Source organism: Petaurus breviceps, unplaced genomic scaffold, assembly GCF_028583685.1.
Source record: "Petaurus breviceps papuanus isolate PSGF00001 unplaced genomic scaffold, PetGlider_PUasm1.0 101, whole genome shotgun sequence".
NCBI lineage: Eukaryota > Metazoa > Chordata > Mammalia > Diprotodontia > Petauridae > Petaurus > Petaurus breviceps.
The window spans coordinates 583574-602096 of record NW_027185575.1 but is presented as its reverse complement, the minus strand read 5'-3'; the positions used below and the strand labels follow the sequence as shown (position 1 = coordinate 602096).

The 18523-nt window shown below is 41.8% G+C and overlaps 1 protein-coding gene across 4 annotated transcripts in view; it reads left to right on the top strand.

Annotated features, from left to right (window-relative positions):
* The window catches only part of LOC138157295 (scavenger receptor class B member 1-like), a 103254-nt gene extending 100469 nt beyond the window's left edge, over positions 1-2785 (top strand). The window contains exon 12 of one of the 4 annotated variants that reach the window (XM_069082992.1): positions 1482-2785. In XM_069082992.1, the coding sequence (XP_068939093.1) occupies positions 1482-1604 (123 nt within the window). In that variant the 3' untranslated portion in view covers positions 1605-2785. The remainder of the gene's footprint in view (positions 1-1481) is intronic. The other 3 variants (XM_069083079.1, XM_069082843.1, XM_069082918.1) reach the window with 3 other exon arrangements.
* The last annotated feature ends 15738 nt before the right edge of the window (positions 2786-18523 follow it).

Sequence of the window (18523 nt, the reverse complement as noted above, 5' to 3'; positions counted from 1 at the left end):
CCCCCTGACCAGACCTCTGATATACACTGACAGGAGCTCAGGGCCCACAGGGTTAAGGTATAGGTCCCTAAGGGGCTGACCATCTATGGTGGAGAGGGACTAAACAAGATAAAGGGTGTTTTCTTGTACGATGCTTATGCATTGTAGGACCTTTCTTCAGTAGTGTCCAAACACCAATCACTCAATTTTTCCCCTGCCCACTAATCTCTGACCCCCTAAATGAGGCAGGAAGGATTTGTGATTATGCCTTAAAATGTTGTGTTAGGGGGTGTGACTGCCTTAAATTTTAATAAAGACATAGCCCCCCTCTTCCTTCACCTTGTCAACTTGGCTGTTACACACTTGATTTTTTTCCTTTGTGTAATTTGGGGGACATTTTCCTAAATTGGACCCCTCCTGTTTATTAAGCTGTAGTGGTCCAGCTTTCCCTCACACCTCTCCCCTTTCTGGATGGGGTCAACCATCTGACCCTCCAGGGCTAAACATGAATCAGGACCACTTGGGTGCCAGTAGTGTGAGGAAATCCAACTCTGATGTAAACATTCTCAGAATGGGGGGTGAAGGTGGAAAATCTCCTTTAATTCAAGCATGAGTTAATTGCAAGAATTAATCACATGCATTATTTGGCGGCACCTCAAACTAGGGGTTGTTAAATTTTCAGTGTGAGCACTTACATCTTGGAAATGCCCGAACACTGATTCAGGCTTTGTTTAATGGTTTTGTTGACTGTCTAGTCTTCAGAAAGAATGAATACAGATTAAATGTAAAAGTGCGTGATGCATTTGAGAGAGCTGGTTGTTAAACATTGACCATCACACCTCTGCCTGGATTTCTTAGGTTTCTGTTTCCTATTTACCTGAGAGGTATCAGAGAGGGAGCTAAGATTGAGGTTTGGGGGGAAGAGGATCTGCCAGACTGGCAAGGGATCCGGGCAGAGGGAAAATACCAACTGGATAGAGACCACTCACTACCTCTGAGTTTAGGAGAAAGAGTCAGTAAGCAGGATAGTGCACAAAGAGGCCTGGCCTTCGAATGGGGAGGCCAGGGTCCCCCCGTCCCATCTCTGCCATTAGACTGATGGAGAAACCTCAGGCAGATGGATTTCATTCATTTCCCCATCTGTAAAATAAGAAACATATACAGTTAACCAATACACACTTATTAGGCACTTGGTGTATACCAGGTGACAAAAGAAAGACAAAAAATAGTCTCTGCTCTCCATGAGCTTACTGCACAATCTCATGGGAGAGATAACATGTAATTGAATATGCAAGAGAGAACATATAGTTCTGATTCTCTGAGTCATTGCAGAAAATAAACCATCCCCAAGGGGGGGAGGTATGTAGTCCTTAAAACCCCTCAGAGGGAGGTGGGTTCCCTGTCAGGTGGAATCATGCCAAGGGAGTAGTGGGAGGGGGCAGAGGGTGGTTTGGGATTGTGCCAGTGGCAAGAGAGGTCACCTAGTCCGTTTTTATCCACAGAAGATACCCAGTGCTGCTCTCCATGAAGGGCTGGACCCCCAGTCAGACCAGCTCCCCAGCTCCCAGACTCCCCTCCTCCAGGACGACTCCCAGGATGGACAGCCTGCCAGCAGCAAGTCCTGAGTGACCTCCCCTGCCTGGCCATGGCAGCCATGTGGCCGTGATGTCACCTTTTTTATATGTACAGCCATGAATACACGTTAAGTGTGTGTGTGTGTGTGAGAGAGAGAAAGAGAGAGAGAGAGAGAAAGAGAGAGAGTCAAAGTGCAAGGACAGACAGAATCTGAACCTTAAGGACTCTCAAACTGGGCATTTGGGGATGGGAGGTTTTATGAGAGCCAGTTTTATGAGAGCAGCTTGATACCTGACTTCTCCCCTACTTTACATATCCCTCGGCCTGTCCAAACCCAGGACCCCAGAGCACCTTGGAAGTGTTAAGTCTGGTTCTCCCCTGCCCCTCTCCCTCCAAAGGAGCCAGGATAAACCATGTACTGCACAACCAGCCAAGTGAACACAAGCTGATATGAGCCTTACCCCCATCCCTCTGTTCCCTCTCCTTGCCCTCCCCCAACGCAGCAATGTCTTCAGTGCCCTGGTTCTGAAGCCCAGCACTTTGACCGTATTATAGCTGGCCCAGGTTAGACTCGGAGGCTCACTCCACAGAGACTAGACTTGCTGCTCATTGGAGTCCTTTATGACCTGGGCACCCCAGGGGCTGAGACCACCACTGGTGGGGACCCCTTGGGCCCCTGGTGCTGAAGGGCTGGACCAGTGGTTGTGAACAGGCCAGGTGCCACCTTCACTTATGGAGCCCTTTTAAATAGCCTGGGCTTTAGGGCAGAAAGCCTAAAGAAGGTCTCCACCCCTTTTTGGGTTATGGTCTCTCCAGTGGCCATTTTAGTTCCCCAGGGTCTAAACACAGATACGTCTGTGTTTTTTTAAATGTTTTTATCATTTTTCTATCTTCTGTTTCAACAAATGTCTGCTCAGGGGGTTGTGGTCCTAGGAGATTCCCCATTGCATTCTTGGGGACCTTGGAAACCCCTTTCCTGACACCTCGGACTCTTTGCTTGTCCAGGGAAACAAAGCAGAATTGGGGAGGAAGATCTCAGGGCCCCTCCATCCCCTCGGAGCTGGCAAATTGATGTGCTGGCTTCCCTAGGGTGGGGGAAACAGTGTTTCTGGTCTCCTGGACAAACGTCTGTCTCTTTTATCACTTTTTTTTCTACTAGAAAAAAAATGAAAGAAATCTCATTCACTTTAAAAGGATAAATTCACTTTAAAATAAAAATGTAGAAAACAAATGTCTGTGAGTGTGATTATGTTGGGGATGAGGGTTTCAGTAGGAGAAAGGTGTGGGAATGGGAAGAGCTTGGCCCTAATTCTCCCCAACCCCAGCAGTGCTAGTGAGGCCTTTGCTCCTTCCTCTTTGGCCTGGGATCAACTCTGAGGGCAGATTGATTTTTTTCTGACTAGATAATAGAGGCCATGCTTAGCCTCATTTCTTACCCAACCTTGATGACTGAATGGACATTGCCTCAGTCAAACCAAGACCTGTTAAAGGCCTTAGCTTAAAAAGGCTGAGGTCTCCCACTGTATTCAGGGCCATGTCCAATTGTCCTGATCTATATCTGGCCACTGGACCCAGATGGCTCCAGAGAAGAAAGTGAGGCTGGTGACTTTGCACAGCCAGCCCCACTTAAATCCAATTTACTTGCATGTCATGTCATGGCATCACCTCCCCAATGTCATGGTCCTCTTTGACAATGAAGGGCAAACAACAGCCTGCCCAAGGGTTCTTGGTGAACAATTGTAGGAGTGTCTCTGAACAAAGGCCCTTGAGATACATGACCAATGGGTTGGAGAGAAGATTGGGGGAAAAGGAAGTGTGACATGAGAGCCGTATTCAGACTTGCTGGTTCTAGGGGGAAGGACAAGGAGAAGCAGGTGGAAAGTTGTAGGGAAAAACTTGCTTAAATTTATTTTAAATAGAAAATGAGAAAAATAAATTGCCATGTACACAACAGAACACATTAGAGAGATTCAATAGAAAACATGAAGCACTCTATAACCCAGACAAACAGTTAAAGCAAAAATCCTCAGCACAGTAACTTAGGTCTGATGAGGTATACGATGCCCTCCCTGCCTTAGGAGTCTGGAGAAAAGAAGGGTTTTATAACCTTATTTTAAAAATAAATTAATATCTCCTATTTTCATATTACCTTCATTTCTAAATATGTTCCTCTCTTTTCTCACTACCCAGAGAGCCATCCCTTAAAACAAAAGAATAAAAAAGGTGAGAGGCAAAGGCCTTAAGGCAAAATGAATCAATCATACATCTGCCAAATGAGTGACAGTAAATGTAACATTCCATACCCATAGTACCACACCTCCACAAAGAAAGGAGGGTGATAGCTTTTCTTCTTTTTTTCAGAGCCAGACTTGGTCATTATAATTATGATGACTTAGTTTTGATGGCCTTAAACAGTTTTGTAGCTTCAAGATTCTGAGTATAGAGCACTGGCCCTGGAGTCAGGAAGACCTGAGTATAAATTTGGCCTCATACACTTACTGGCTGTGTGATCCCGGGCAAGTCACTTAACCCCAATTGCCTCAAAAAAAAAAAAAAAAGATTCTAAATATAGTTTATGTAAATGGAGAGAGACATAGTTGTAACCCCAAGACCCTCCTTGCTAGTTCTTAGCCATTGACCTTGTGAAAGGAGACTCTTCACAATCAGGCTGAAAGTATAGCTGTCACTCATGACCTGATCTTGCTGGTGATCAGCATGGAAGCTTTGGTCTACTATGTTTCTGCCCTAGGCTATCTCCTCTAGACAGTGGTTCCCCCACTCTCAGAGCTCACCATCTTGGTGCCCAACCTCAATGTGGTCACTTAGATCAACTTTTGCTTCCCTGAAGCTCAGAACTCCTGAGCTCAAGTGATCCACCAGCCTCAGCCTCCCCTGTAGTAAGGACTACATGCATTTGGTACTAGAGACTTTCAGGCCAGAGGCATCAATTTGGAATCTTTTGCTTAGTGACCTCATTGGGATTCCAAAGTACTTCACAGGATTGTGATTCTGATTTGTCCACAGACTGAGCCTCAGTTTCCTCATCTGTAAAAATGTGTGTGTGGGGGGAAGGTTAGACAATGATGTCCAAGGTTCCTTCTTTACATCTAAAATTTATGATTTTGAAATCTTAAAAAGTTAAATAAATGCTAAATCTAAATCTGCCTGCCCCAGTTTCTTCAACTATAAAATGGTTGAAGTGGGGAATAGCCACAGTTAGGCGGATATGATGTGGTTTTATTTGTACTTCATTTATTTTAGAATTCATTTTTAAAAAATTTGTGTTCCAAATTCTTTCCCTCCCTCAGGTCCCTCCCCCATCCCTTGAGAAAATAACATACTATCAGTTAAAGGTGTGAAATCATGCAAAACATTCCCATTTTAGCCATCTTGAAAAAAAAAACAACAGGAAAAATAAAGAAAATTTTTAAAAATTACGCATCAGTTTGCACTTTGACTTCATTAGTTCTCTCTCTGGAGTGGAGATGTTTTTTCATTGTGAGTCCTTTGGAATTATCTCAGATCATTGTACTCATCCTAGTAGCTAAGTCAGTTAATCATCACTACAATATTACTGTCACTGTATACAATGTTCTCCGGGTTCCACTCACTTACTTTGCATCAGTTCGTCTTGGTCTTTCCAGGTTTTTTTAAACCATCCTGCTAGTCGCTTTTTATAATGCAATAATATTCCATCACAATCATAGACCACAACTTGTTCATCCGTTCTCCAATTGATGAGAATCCCTACAATTTCCAATTCTTTGCCACCATGAAAAGAGCTGTTACAAATATTTTTGTACATATGGGTCCTTTTCCTTTTCCTTTGATCTCTCTGGGCCACAGCCCTAGCAGTGGTTTTGTGGGATCAAAGAGTATACACAGTTGTATAACCTTTTGGGCATAATTCTAAATTGATCTCCAGAATGGTTAGACCAGTTCACAACTCTACCAATAGTGCTTTAGTGACCCTATTTTCTTACATCCCCTTCAGCATTTGTCATTTTTCTTTTCTGTCATGTTAGCCAATCCAATTAAGTGTGAGGTGGTACCTCAGAGTTATTTTAATTAGCAGTGTTTTAGAGCATTTTTTCATGTTTTAGAGCATTGAGAGCTTTGATGTTTTTTCTTCTGAAACGTCTCTGTTCGTATTGTGGGTGATGCAGGGATAAAGAGACCCCAGAGTATCAAAGTAGGGACTTTATGATTTTGCCAGCAAGGGAGCCCCACCTGTATGGACAGAGACTCCCTGGAGTGAGACTTATACATGCTTAAAACATAAAGGTAGGGGGAAGCTTCAGGCAGAGGGAGAATGGGAGGGGATGTTGCAAGAGCTGGCAGATTAGATAAGATACCTTCACCTAAATGAACAACTGATTCCTGAAATCAGGGAACCTTTGAAATCTTACTGAACAGAAGTTATTCCACATGATTTCCTTGTGGAGGGATCGTTGGAATGAGGAGTTTGCCAAGGAGGTCTTTTAACTGGTGAGCTAATGCTTTGTACAAGATAGAGGGAGTTATGCTGTTTGTCACCCAACACATCCTTTGACACTATCAACTGGGCAATGTTATTATTTTTATATATTTGGCTCAGTTCCCTATATATTTGAGAAATGAAGCCTTAAACAGAGAAACTTGCTGTAAATTTCCCCCCCCCCCCCTTCCCGCTTTCCCTTTAATTTTTGCTGCATCACACATGTGTTGTGTAAAACCTTTTAAATTTCCTAATCAAAATTATCTATTTTACTTTCTGTGATCTTCTCTATCTCTTGTTTAGTCATAAACTATTTCCTTATCCATAGATCTGACAGGTAAAATTTTACATGCTCCCCCAATTTGCTTATATCACTTTTTTTTTTTGGTCTAAATCATGTACCCATTTTGACCTTATGTTGGTATACAGTGTGAGATATTGGTCTATGCCTTGGCTGGTTGTTATCCTTCATACTCAGAGAGGACCAAAATGATATCACTATGTCAGGATCAAGGTACTCGGTGTCTAACTGTGGTTGATCAGGCCAGTACTAGTTTGGAAAACAGGTCAGGCACAAATAGTCTGTTTGAACTTTTGGGAGGGAGAGGTGTCTAAATTTTCACATCTCACATTTCTTTTGAGCTGCTGTGATTCTGCTTCACTCATAGAGCACAGCACCTTTTTTGATGTGGGCACTCCATGCTGGGTGGTCCCATGCCACTGTCTCTCATGTTTCATGATTGATTTCAGAGTTCTTCTGAGAGACCTTGAGGGTGTCCTTGTATAGCTTCTGCTAACTTCCGTGTGAACACCTGCCTTGAGGGAGTTCTCCATAAAATAAACTTTTAGGCAAATATATGTTTGGCATTTGAATAACATGGCCAGCCCATTGGAATTTCACTCTCTGCAGTAGAGTTTGAATGCTTGGCAGTTCAGCTTAAGAAAGTACCTCAGTGTCTGGTAGCTTATCCTGCTTAGAATCTTCCAAATACAATTCAAATGAAAGCGATTCAGTTTTCTGAAGTGGTACTGGTATACTATCCAGCTTTCACAGGCATATAATAATGAAGTCAGCACAACAGCTCTGTAGACCTTCAGCTTGGTAGTCAGCCTAATACTTCTTCCCTTCCACGCTTTCCTTTGGAGTCTCCCCAAAACTGAGCTAGCTTTGGTGACGCATGCATCAAACATCAGCATCTATTCCTGGAAAGTATACCGCCAAGATAAGGGAACTTAGCCATAGCATTCAGAATTTCTCCATTTGCTGTAACCAATGGTTCCGTGTATGGATGGTGTGATACTGGTTAGTGGAGAACCTCTGTTTTCTGGGTGTTGTCAGGCCAAAATTAGCACAAGTAGCTGAGAATTGATCCATACTTTGTTGCATCTCAGCTTCAGAGGTTGCATTGAGAGCACAATCATCTGCAAACAGAAAATCACACACAAATTCACTCTACTTTAGTCTTGGCTTGTAGCCTTTTCAAGTTAAATAATTTATCATCGGTGCAGTAGCTGACCTTGATGCCATTCTCACTCTCATTGAAGGTGGATAACATTGATGAAAATATGCTAAAAAACATGGGATCAAGCACACAGCCCTGCTTCACTCTACTATTGACTGGGAAAGTGCTAGAGTGTCATCCATTATCCAGAGCTCGCACAAGCATGCCTTGGTGGAACTGGTGGCTAATCTGATGAATTTCTCCTGTCAACCAAATTTTGTCATGATCTTCCACAAGTCCTCATGACTGACAGCATCAAAGGTTTTGGTCAGATTGACAAACATTGTATACAGACCTCTGTCCAGCATTTCTCTTGGAGTTGTTGAGCAGCAAAAAATATATTGAACATTCCTTGGACCTTTCTAAAGCCACACTGGCTCTTGGGGACGTGACCTTCTTCCAGGGTCACACAGTGTCTGAGGCCACATTTGAATTCAGATCTTCCTGAAACCAGGTCCAGCATTCTATCTACTAAGCTACCTACCTGACTCTTCTCAGACAGAGTTATTGAAGTATTCTATTTCCTTGTTGTTAATCTATACAATTTATATTTTCATGAATATTCATCCATTTCACTTGCCAGTTTTATTGGCATGTAATTGAGTAAAATAGCTCCTAATAATTGCTTTGATTTCATCTCCATTGGTGGTGCATTCATTCTTTTCATTTTGGATATTGGTCATTTGAATTTTTTTCTTTCTCTTAAAAAATCTAATCAATGGTTTATCTATTTTATTGTTTTTAAAAATAAAACCAGGTTCAATTTTTAAACTTGCAGTTTTATTAACTTCTTCCTTGATTTTTAGAATTTCCATTTTGGAATTTAATTGGGGATTTAACATTTTTTCTAATGTTTTTAGTTGCATGCCCAATTCCTTGATCTGTTCTCTCTCTCTCTCTCTCTCTCTCTCTCTCTCTAAGTGTTTAGAGATATAAAATTTCCCCTAAGTTTTGGCTGCATCCAGTAAATTTTGGTATGTTGTCTCATTGTTATTATCTTTAATGAAACGAGTGATTATTTTTATGATTTATCCTTTGACCCATTCATATTTTAGGATTAGATTATTGTTTCCAATTAATTTTTAATCTATATTTCCAAGGCCCTTTATTTAATGTAATTTTTATTGAGTTGTCCAAAAAGGATTAATTTAATTTTTCTACTTTTCTCCATTTGTTTGTGAGGTTTTTATATCCTAATATGTCATAAGTTTTTGTAAAGGTGCCATCTATAACTGAGAAAAAAGGAATACTCCTTTCTGTTCTCTTTAAGAGGTCTATCATAGCTAACTTTTCTAAAATTCTATTCATCTCCTTAACTTCTTTCTTATTTATTTTATGGTTAGATTTACCTAACTCTGAGCGGGATAAAGTTGAGGTCCCCCACTAGTATAGTTTTACTGTTTATTTCCTTCTGTAACTCATTTAACCTTTTGTTTTTTTTGCTTTTGGAGGGGGGAGATAGGGCAAATGAGGTTAAGTGACTTGCCCAAGGTCACACAGCTAGTAAGTGTTAAGTGTCTGAGGCTGGATCTGAATTCAGGTCCTCCTGACTCCAGGGCCAGTGCTTTATTCACTATGCCACCTAGCTGCCCCTAACTCATTTAGCTTTTCCTTTAAGAATTTGGATGCTATTCCATTTGGTACCTATATGTTTAGTATTGATGTCTATAGTACATTTGAACAAGATGTAGTTTCCCTAATTACCTTTTAAAATTAGATCTTTTTTGCTTTTGCTTTGTCTGAGATCATGATTGCTACCCCTGCCTTAAAAAAAAAAAAAAACCTTCAGCTGAAGCATAATAGATTCTGCTCTAGCACTTTATTTTAACTTTGTGTCTCTCCATTTCAAGTGTGTTTCTTTTAAGCATAATATTGTTGGATCCTGGATTCTAATCTAATCTGCTACCTGCTTCTGTTTTATGGGTGAATTTATCCCATTCATATTCACAGTTATGATTACTAACTGGGCACTTCCCTCCATCCCATTTTCTTTTGTTTATCTTTCTCTCTTTTTATCCTGTCCCTCCTCAGAAGTCTGTTTTGCTTCTGACCATTGCCTCCCCCTATCTGCCCTCCCTTCTTTCAGCCCCAGCCCCCTCCTCCTGTCCCTCCCTCCATTTCCCCCTCTGCTGCAAAAGCTCTTCCTTGTGAACCTCTTTTATGTAAGATAATTTATCCCACCCTATCCTACCACTCTTTCCCCCTTCTCCCCATGTATCCCTCTTTCTTACCCATCCATTTTTTAGACCATAGTCCAACATAGTCCACTCATACCTATGCCCTCTGTCTATGTAGAAGCCTTTTAACTGTCCTAACAGTGATAAAGTTTTTAGGAGTAACATGTATTATCTTCCCACACAGGAACATAAGCAGTTTAACCTTATTAAGTCCCTTGTGATTTCATATTCATGTTTACCTTTTCATGCTTCTTTTGTATTTGAAAATCAAATTATTTTGTTCAGCCCTGGTCTTTTCATCAGGAGTGCCTGAAAGTCCTCTGTTTTATTAAATATCTCTCTTCACCCTTTCCCCCCCATCCCCGAAGGATTATGTTCAGTTTTGCTAGGTAGGCTATTCTTGGTTATAATCCTGCCTTCTGGAATATCATATTCTAAACCCTCTGATCCTTTAATGTGGAAATTGCTAAATCTTATATAGTCCTGACTGTAGTTCACAGTATTTGAATGATTTCTTTTTGGTTGCTTGCATTATTTTCTCCTTGACCTGGAAGTTCTGGCATTTGGTTATAACATTCCTGAGAGTTTTCTTCTTGGGATCTCTTTAAGGAGGTGACTTGTGGATTCTTTCATTTTCTATTTTTCCCCTCTGGTTCTAAGATATCAGGGAAGTTTTTCTTTATAGTTTCTTGAAAAATGGTATCTAGGATCTTTTTGTGATCATGGCATTCAGGAAGTCCAATAATTGTTCCCTGCTTTGAAAATATACTCTGCCCCCCTAATAGACTGGATGTAATCACATGGAGCCTGTGGTGGGACGGGTTTGTTGAAGGGTGGAGCAAAGCCCACAGGAAGCTGGGAGTCAGAGCTAGCTAGACTGGGAGGAGAGAACCCATCTGAGGGAGTCAGTTAGGCTTGTGAGTAAATGTTGGTTTTTTGTTGGTTTGTGGGAAGGCTAAAGGATACTGTGGCTCTCTGAGCTGTTGTGGTTTATTAACTTTTTTGCTACTATGATGGAATAGGCTTACTGGTTTGGGGATTTGGTTTTCTGGTGTCTGAATAAATGTTTTGCTTCTGTCTTCTATATGGAGAGCCTGTTATATTTTGCAACAGAGCACTATGCAGGTATATTTATAGTGATCATGAATGCTGTGCATTGGTGCTATAGCACTGAGGTCCTTTCTTGAGCTGACCTGCTGAGCATTCAAACTCTGTTGCAGAGAGCTCAACTACAATGGGCTTTCCATGTAGTTCGAATGCCAAATACACATTTGCCTAAAAAGTTATTTTACAGAGAACGCACACAAAGAAAGAAACCACATGGAGGTCTGAAGAAGTGATACAAGGACCCTCTTGAGGTCTCTCTGAAGAACTTTGGAATCAATTGTGAGTTATGGGAGACACTGGCACAGGACGACCCAGCATGATGTGCCTGAGTCAAAGAAGGCTCTGTTCTCTATGAGCAAAGCAGAATTGCAGTAGCTTAAAAGAAATGTGAGATGCACAAATTTAGTTCCATCTCTACTCCAGTTGTTTATGATGAGTATCTGTGCCCGACCTGTGGTCGTACCTTCTGAACTGATACTGGTCTGATCAGCCACAGTTGGACACACACTACAGTGGGACCTCGACAATGATATAATTTGTTCTCTCCAAGCACAAAGGACAGCAACCAACCAGCCGTGAGCCTGCTAAGCACCAAGCACTGTGTTAAGCACTCCACAATTATCTCATCTGATCACAATCCTGGGAGGTAGGTGCTATCATTGTTCCCACTTCACAGAAGAGGAAACTGAGGCCGGCGGTGGCTAAGTGAATTGCACAGGGTAGTAAGCTTCAAAAAATTTTTTCCCTCAAAAGGATACATGTATGTAGTCATCAGGGAAAGAGCCAGCAGATGACACTGAAGAAACCTATGGGTTCTCGTGGGCTGGTCACGTCATGAGAGCAAGAGTTAATTGACAGGCAGCTATTAAATACTTGCTATGTCAAGTAAATGTGGCCAAAGGCTTTAGCCTCATCCACCTCCTCTTTCTGGGAAAGGATTGCCTCCTCCCCACCCTTCAAATATAGAAATAGTCCTCTTGCCCTTGGGGGCAAGTCCAGTTTCGTTTCTTATCTGGGTGTGGTGTTTGGCAAAAGTCTACCCAGGAAGACCAATATCTTCACAATTCAGGGAATACAGGACTCAGATACTTTGGGCATGCCTGGCACGGCTGGCATTAGTCTTTGTTATTGTGGTTGTTCAGTCATGTTTGACTCTCCATGACTCCATTTGGGGATTACTGGAGTGGTTTGCCATTTCCTTCTCCAGCTCATTTTACAAATGAGGAAACTGAGTCAAACAGGGTTAAGTGACTTTCCCAGAGTCACCCAGCTAGTAAGTGTCCGAGGCTGGATTTGTACTTAAATCTTCCTGACTCCAGGCCCAGCATTCTATCCACTGTGAGACCTTAGTTGCCTGATATACGTTATCTGTCTATCTATCTATCTATCTATCTATCTATCTATCTATCTATCTATCTGTCTGTCTGTCTGTCTGTCTGTCTGTCTGTCTGTCTGTCTGTCTGTCTGTCTGTCTGTCTATCTCTATATCATCTATATCTGTATCTGCATGTATGTATACACACATCATATACAAACATATATTATACTATATTCTAGTCTATTCAACATCTCAAAATACTATAGTGAAGCCCTGGGATTTGTGTTCTAGGGCAAAAGACCCTTGCCTGGTAGGCCCACTTTATCCCTGTAGGACCAGCTTGATCCCTCATCTCTCCTGTTTGGGGGTCTTTGACAGAGGGTCTAATGGAAGGAGAAATGAGACTGCATTAGAAGTTATACCCAGTCAGGACACTGGAGGGCACTCAAGGCACACAACTTGCTTTCCAGTCAATTTCTCATAACCATTGGCTCTCCTTGAGGCCAGCCTGTTTGGGGGACAGTATCAGAATTTTTAAAGATCATCTGATCCAACCCATCCATTTTTCATATGAAGAAACTGTGGCCCGAGGAAGTGAAATGTCTTCCCCAAGGAAGTACAGGAAGTCTGTGAGCCTAACAGCTTCCTCTAAGACCAGCCAGCTGGCAAGGAGATCCTGCCATTCCTAAAATGAAACTCACCTTAATGGTGCCAATGACGTGGAGCCATGCCAGTCAATGGCCATGTCTAACCCTTATTTCCTCCCATCTACAATAAACCCTCCCCTTCATGTAACACTGTAAGGTTTCACTATGGTTCTCTGTTCTGCTGCTGGACATCTACATCCACTTAATGGTTTTACTCCCTCTTCTACCACTTTGGTATAGACTCGTGTTATAACCCCCCTAGATTACTCAATTGACCCTAACAAATCTTTCAACTTCCTTTCTCTTACTCTAATAAACTGATCACTGCTATCATGGCAGAATAATCTCTATTATTCACATATGGAGTCGTCTCTCCTCTGTTAAAAAATGATCACTGGCTCCCTATTGCCTCCCAAGCTGCTTCCTTCCACCCATTCACCTTCTTTCATAGTGCTGGTATTGTCACTGAGTTGTTTTTAGTCATGCCTGACTCTTCATGACCCCATTTGGGGCTTTCTTGATGGAGATACTAGAGTGGTTTTCCATTTCCTTGTGCAACTCATTTTACACACAGGGAAACAGAGGCCAAAGGGTAAGTGACTTGCCCAGGGTCATACAGCTAGTAAGTGTCTGTGGTCAGATTTGAATTCAGGAAGTAGAGCCTTCCTGATTCCAGGCCTGGTTCTCTGTGCACTATGGGGCCACCTAGAGACCTCTCTCTATTTAAAAAAAAGTACCTAGCTTTAATAACTGAATGGGTGTTGCCTCAGAAAAACTGAAACCCTTTAAAGATCTTAGCTTAAAAGGACTACAGGCATCCGGGTCATCTCCAGTCGTTCTGATCCATACCTTGCCGCTGGACCCAGATGACTCCAGAGGAGAAAGTGAGGCTGGTAACTGTGCACAGCCCTGCCTCACTTAAATCCAGCTCACTTGCAAGTCACGGCACCACCTCCCTGATGTCATGGTTCTTTTCTAGAGCAAAGGGCAGACCACAAGATAAACAGGTCTACTTGCTGTTTCTGAACTCACACAGCGCTCTTCCGCCTCTGAATCTTTGCTTGTATGCCTGGAATGCCTTCCCTCTCCCCTTCACTTGTTTGTGTTACTCATCCTTTAAAGCCCACTCCAAACACTGCTTCTTCTGGGAAGTCCTCCTTGATGTCCTTGTTTAGTAATGACCCTCCCTCTCAGTCACAGCACTTAAAAAAAAAAACTTTTCAATGCACTTTTTGCATATTATCAGTTCATAGGATTATAGATTTAAAACTGGAAGGTCCTTGGGGCCACAAAGTCTATAGTTAAATGACTGGGTAAAGTTCATTGCTTAAGTCAAGTGACTTGTCCAAGGTCACACAGGTAGCAAGTGATAAGTTGAGGATTCATTTTCAAGTCTGGAAGGTGAACCCTGGTCCTCTGATCCAGGAGGCAGCAATGGTATCTTGCATAGAATATTAGACATGGAATCAGAAAGACAGGGCTAAAGCTTGCCTCAGAAACTGGGCAAATCATTTACTTCTCTGGGTCTCGGTTTTCCCATCTGAAAAATGAGAAGACGGGCCCTTCTAGCTCTAAATCTAGGCTCCTCTGGTACAATCTCGCATATTTAGAATGTAGGCTCCCTGAGGGCAGGAACTGTCTTTCTGCTTGCATTAGCAATTAGCACAGTGTCTGGTACCTAGTAAGTGCTTAATAAATGCTTCTTATTGCTGTTGTATTTTAATCTCCTAATATATTGTGAGCTCTCTAAGAGCACATACCATATCTTTTAAAAATGTTTTTAACATAATTTTTATTAATATATTTTATTTATTTATCACCTACATTTCCCACGGTATTCTTTCCCTTCCCCTTCCCAGAGGGCCATCCTATATAACAATAATTTTTTTTTAAAGAGAGAGAAAAAAAATTCTGCAAAACCAGTCAACGCATCAAAGCATCTGATAATACATACAATGTTCCACCCCTGGGAGCCCTCGTGCCTCTTCGATGAAGAGTCTTTTCATATCTCAGACCTTATCTAATCTTTGTGTTTCCCTCAGAGCCTAAAACAGTGCTTTGCCCCACAAAAGATCACATTTGATTGCAGCCCAGGGCCTGGTACATAGTGTTTAATAAATGTTTATTGACTGTTATAAATGAGTTTAAAAAGCATTTATTAAGCACTCACTGTATGCCATCACTAGAGATACAAATACAAAAGTGATATGTGTCCCATGGCTGAGTGGGAGCTATGCTAAACCTCTCCTGGAATCCAACAGTAACGAGGGGAAGTCCATTCCCACCTCTGATCCCAGAGACCCCAAAGTGCCCCATCTCTGAGAGTGCTGCTTTTCTCCTTCCCATCTGTGGTATATACTGAGAGAACTTTCTTTCACTGAGAAGTCCTAGGTTTAGAGAAGTGTTGTACACCCCTGAGGAGTCTACCTCTGACCCCAGAGGATTGGGTGCTCTGAGACCTCTCTCCTCAGTAGGGATAAGATTCAGACAGGAATATTCCTCCCCCCGGGGAACAGAAGCTCTTAATTGTCCCCCTACCTGTGAGTGGAAAGTGGTCTGGGGATTGCATGGGATTCCATGCCTCTGAGATGCTCAGTAACTGATTTGCCTCTCTCCCAAGGGCCACACCTAGACTGGAGTGACAGCTTCTCTCTACTGAACTGTGTCCCCACCAGCTCCTTCTCCTGGGATCAGTCTTCCTGGAACCTGGAATCTCTCTTCACTCTGTGCTATCCCCTGGGCAGAGAACCAGTCAAAGGGAGGAAGTCTACGTTCTGGATATTGGTTGCTGGGAAAGCATTGATGTCCCCATCCTCATCATAGATCTGATGAGAAGCAATAACTTCACTCTTATCTATTAATTTAATTAACTACCTCTGGCAGAGCATTCCAAGCTCATATGGGTCTGATCAGTCACAGTTGGACATACTATAACTTGACTCTAACATAGTGAAGTCATTTCGGTCCTCTTTGAAAATGAAGAACAGCCAATCAAGCATTTTTTTTTAAAGAAGAATTGAGGAGATGATTCCAATCATGATCCATCTAAAAGTAGAGTTGGTTAAACCATTTGCAAGGTAATTTTAGGTAAGACTTGGGCCATATTTTAAATCATTTAATTACATTTTCCTTCTTTGATCAGAAAGCAAAATCTCAGAGACTTTAACAGTTACATCTTGACCTAATCAATTAAACTGCTAACACTGAAAAAATGGGAAATCTATAAAAGTAAAGATATTGACTCAGATTATTGTTATTTTATTGGAGAATTTTAATCAATTTAATAGAATCACCACAATGAGGTGACTAAAACTTCCAAGAATCAATAATCAATTAACAAGCAGGTACTATTATGTGCCTGATATTTGGGCTAGGTACTAGGAAGACAAATAAAAAGAGTGTGAAAAAATCTCTGCTCAAAAATTGCCTCATCTGCAAATAATACAAAGATTGAGTGAATAGCAAATGCTCTGTTAATTCAGAGAAAGGAAGGATTCAAGAAATAGAGAAGTTTTCATGTGAAAGGCAGAACCAAAGATGAAGGATGGGTAGGATTTAGATAAAGAGGAAGAAGGACATCAGAAGTCAAGTTCCAATGTAGGGAATGAACAGTGTTTCCATAGATTTATTGGATGGAGCACAGAATCTCAGAGTTGTAAGGTACAGGAAGCCATACGGTCCAGCCCAGAATCATAGAAGCACAGAATCTGAGCTATTGGAAGGCATCTTGGTGTCCATCTTGTCCAATCCATACATGGAAGGAATCTTCACTGTCATATACCTAACCAGTGATTGTCTGCTTGAAAACCCCTAGGGAGGGAAATCCCACTGCCTTCCAAAGTAGCCCATTGGACAGTTATAATTGTCAGAAACATTTCCCCAACAATAAACCCAAATTGGCATCTTGGTGTCTCTTCCAACTGTAGCTCCTATTTTTACACTCAAGGACCAGGACAAACAAGTATATTTCCTCTTCCAAGTGACAGACCTTTAGATACTTGGAGATGGCTATCACGTGCCCACCTTGAGTTTTCTCTTCTCCCACCTACATATTCACAGTTCTTTCAATGATTTCTCCCATGAAATCAACTTGGGGCTCAATATCCTGGTTGTTCCTCTCTGGATACTCTTAAATTTATCAATATCTTCTTAAAAATGTGGAACTTCAAACATTCTGGATGTAGTCTGACCAGGGCAAAGTATAAGAAGACTCTTACTTACCTCCCTGGTCCTGGGCACTATACCTCTCTTTATTCAGCCCATGAGTCCATCAACTTTCTTCCTATGTCACCCCATTGATTCACTAAAGCCCTTGAATCTGTTCAGATGAATAATTATTGTCCAGCTCTGCCTTGCCCACATTGTGATTGTGAAATTGATTTTTTTGAATCCAAGTATAAGACTTTGCATTTATTTTTATTTAATGCTATTTGATTCATCCCAAAGTTCTGGCCTGTCAAGATCTTTTGGAATCTTGACTCTCATCCAATATGGTGGAAATCTCTCCCAGATCTGTGGGATCCATAAATTTGATGCACATGCCATCAATTAGTCAATTCACTGACATTTATAAGCATCTGCTATGTGCTAAGCTTTGGGGTCATAGTAGGTGTTTAATAAGTGTTGATTGATTGATTGATGTGCCAGGCACTGTTGCTAAGCATTGATGATACAAAGAAAGGTAAAAGAGAGTCCCTAGTCACAAGGAGCTCCACAGTCTGATGGGGGAGGAAGGAAACGTGCAATTATTTAGTGCCTACTACTTGCTAGGCACTGTGCTAATCAATGAGAATTCAAAGAAAGGCAAAAGACAGTTCTAGCCCTCATGGAGCTCACCATCTAATGGGGAAGACAACTTGCAAACAACTCTTTGTAAACAAGATATAGACGGGATAAATCAGGGGTAGTCTCAGAAGGAAGGCACTATGGTCATGGATCAAAATGTTAAACAGTAACAGGACCAGGCGCTGATCCTTGGGGCCCTCCACTGGAGACCTTTCAAGTTGATGTCAAACCCTTAATGACTCTTCTCTGGGTTGGGTCTTTCAGCCAAGTCCAAGTCCGCCTAACTGCATTGTCATCTAGGCGACCACCTCCATGCATCATCTTCATGATAAAACCACAAGGAAATCTGTCGTGTGTTTTACTAAAATTTGGGTCAACTCTATCAATAGCCTCTCCATAACTGTCAATGTTGTTCAGTTGTGTCTGACTCTTCATGACCCGCTTTGGGGTTTTCTTGGCAAATATCAGAGGTGGTTTGCCATATTCTTCTCCAACTTATTTTTATAGATGAGGAAACTGAGGCAAACAGAGTTAAGTGACTTGCCCAAGGTCATGCAGCTAGTAAGTGTCTGAGGCCAGATTTGAACTCAGGAAGGGGAGTCTTCCTGACCCCAGAGCCAGTGCTTGATCTGCTATGGCACTACCTAGCTGCTCGAGTGTGGTACAGCTGTGCAAATGTTGGTTATGCAATCAGAGGATTGTGCCTTGGCTTATGATGCTTACTATCTGTATGAAGACATTGAAATTCCTTGGGCCTCAGTGTTTTCATTAGTAAAATGAGGGAGTTGGACCTGATGGTCTCTGCGGTCCTTGCCAGATCTTGATCTGTTCCTATAATCTACCAAACTGATAACTCCTGATGGTGACCTTCTGAAGTGGGCTGTGTATTTTGTGTATACTTTTTTACAGAAGGGGAAACTGAGGCCCTGGTAAGTTCAGTGGCCTGCCCAGAGTCA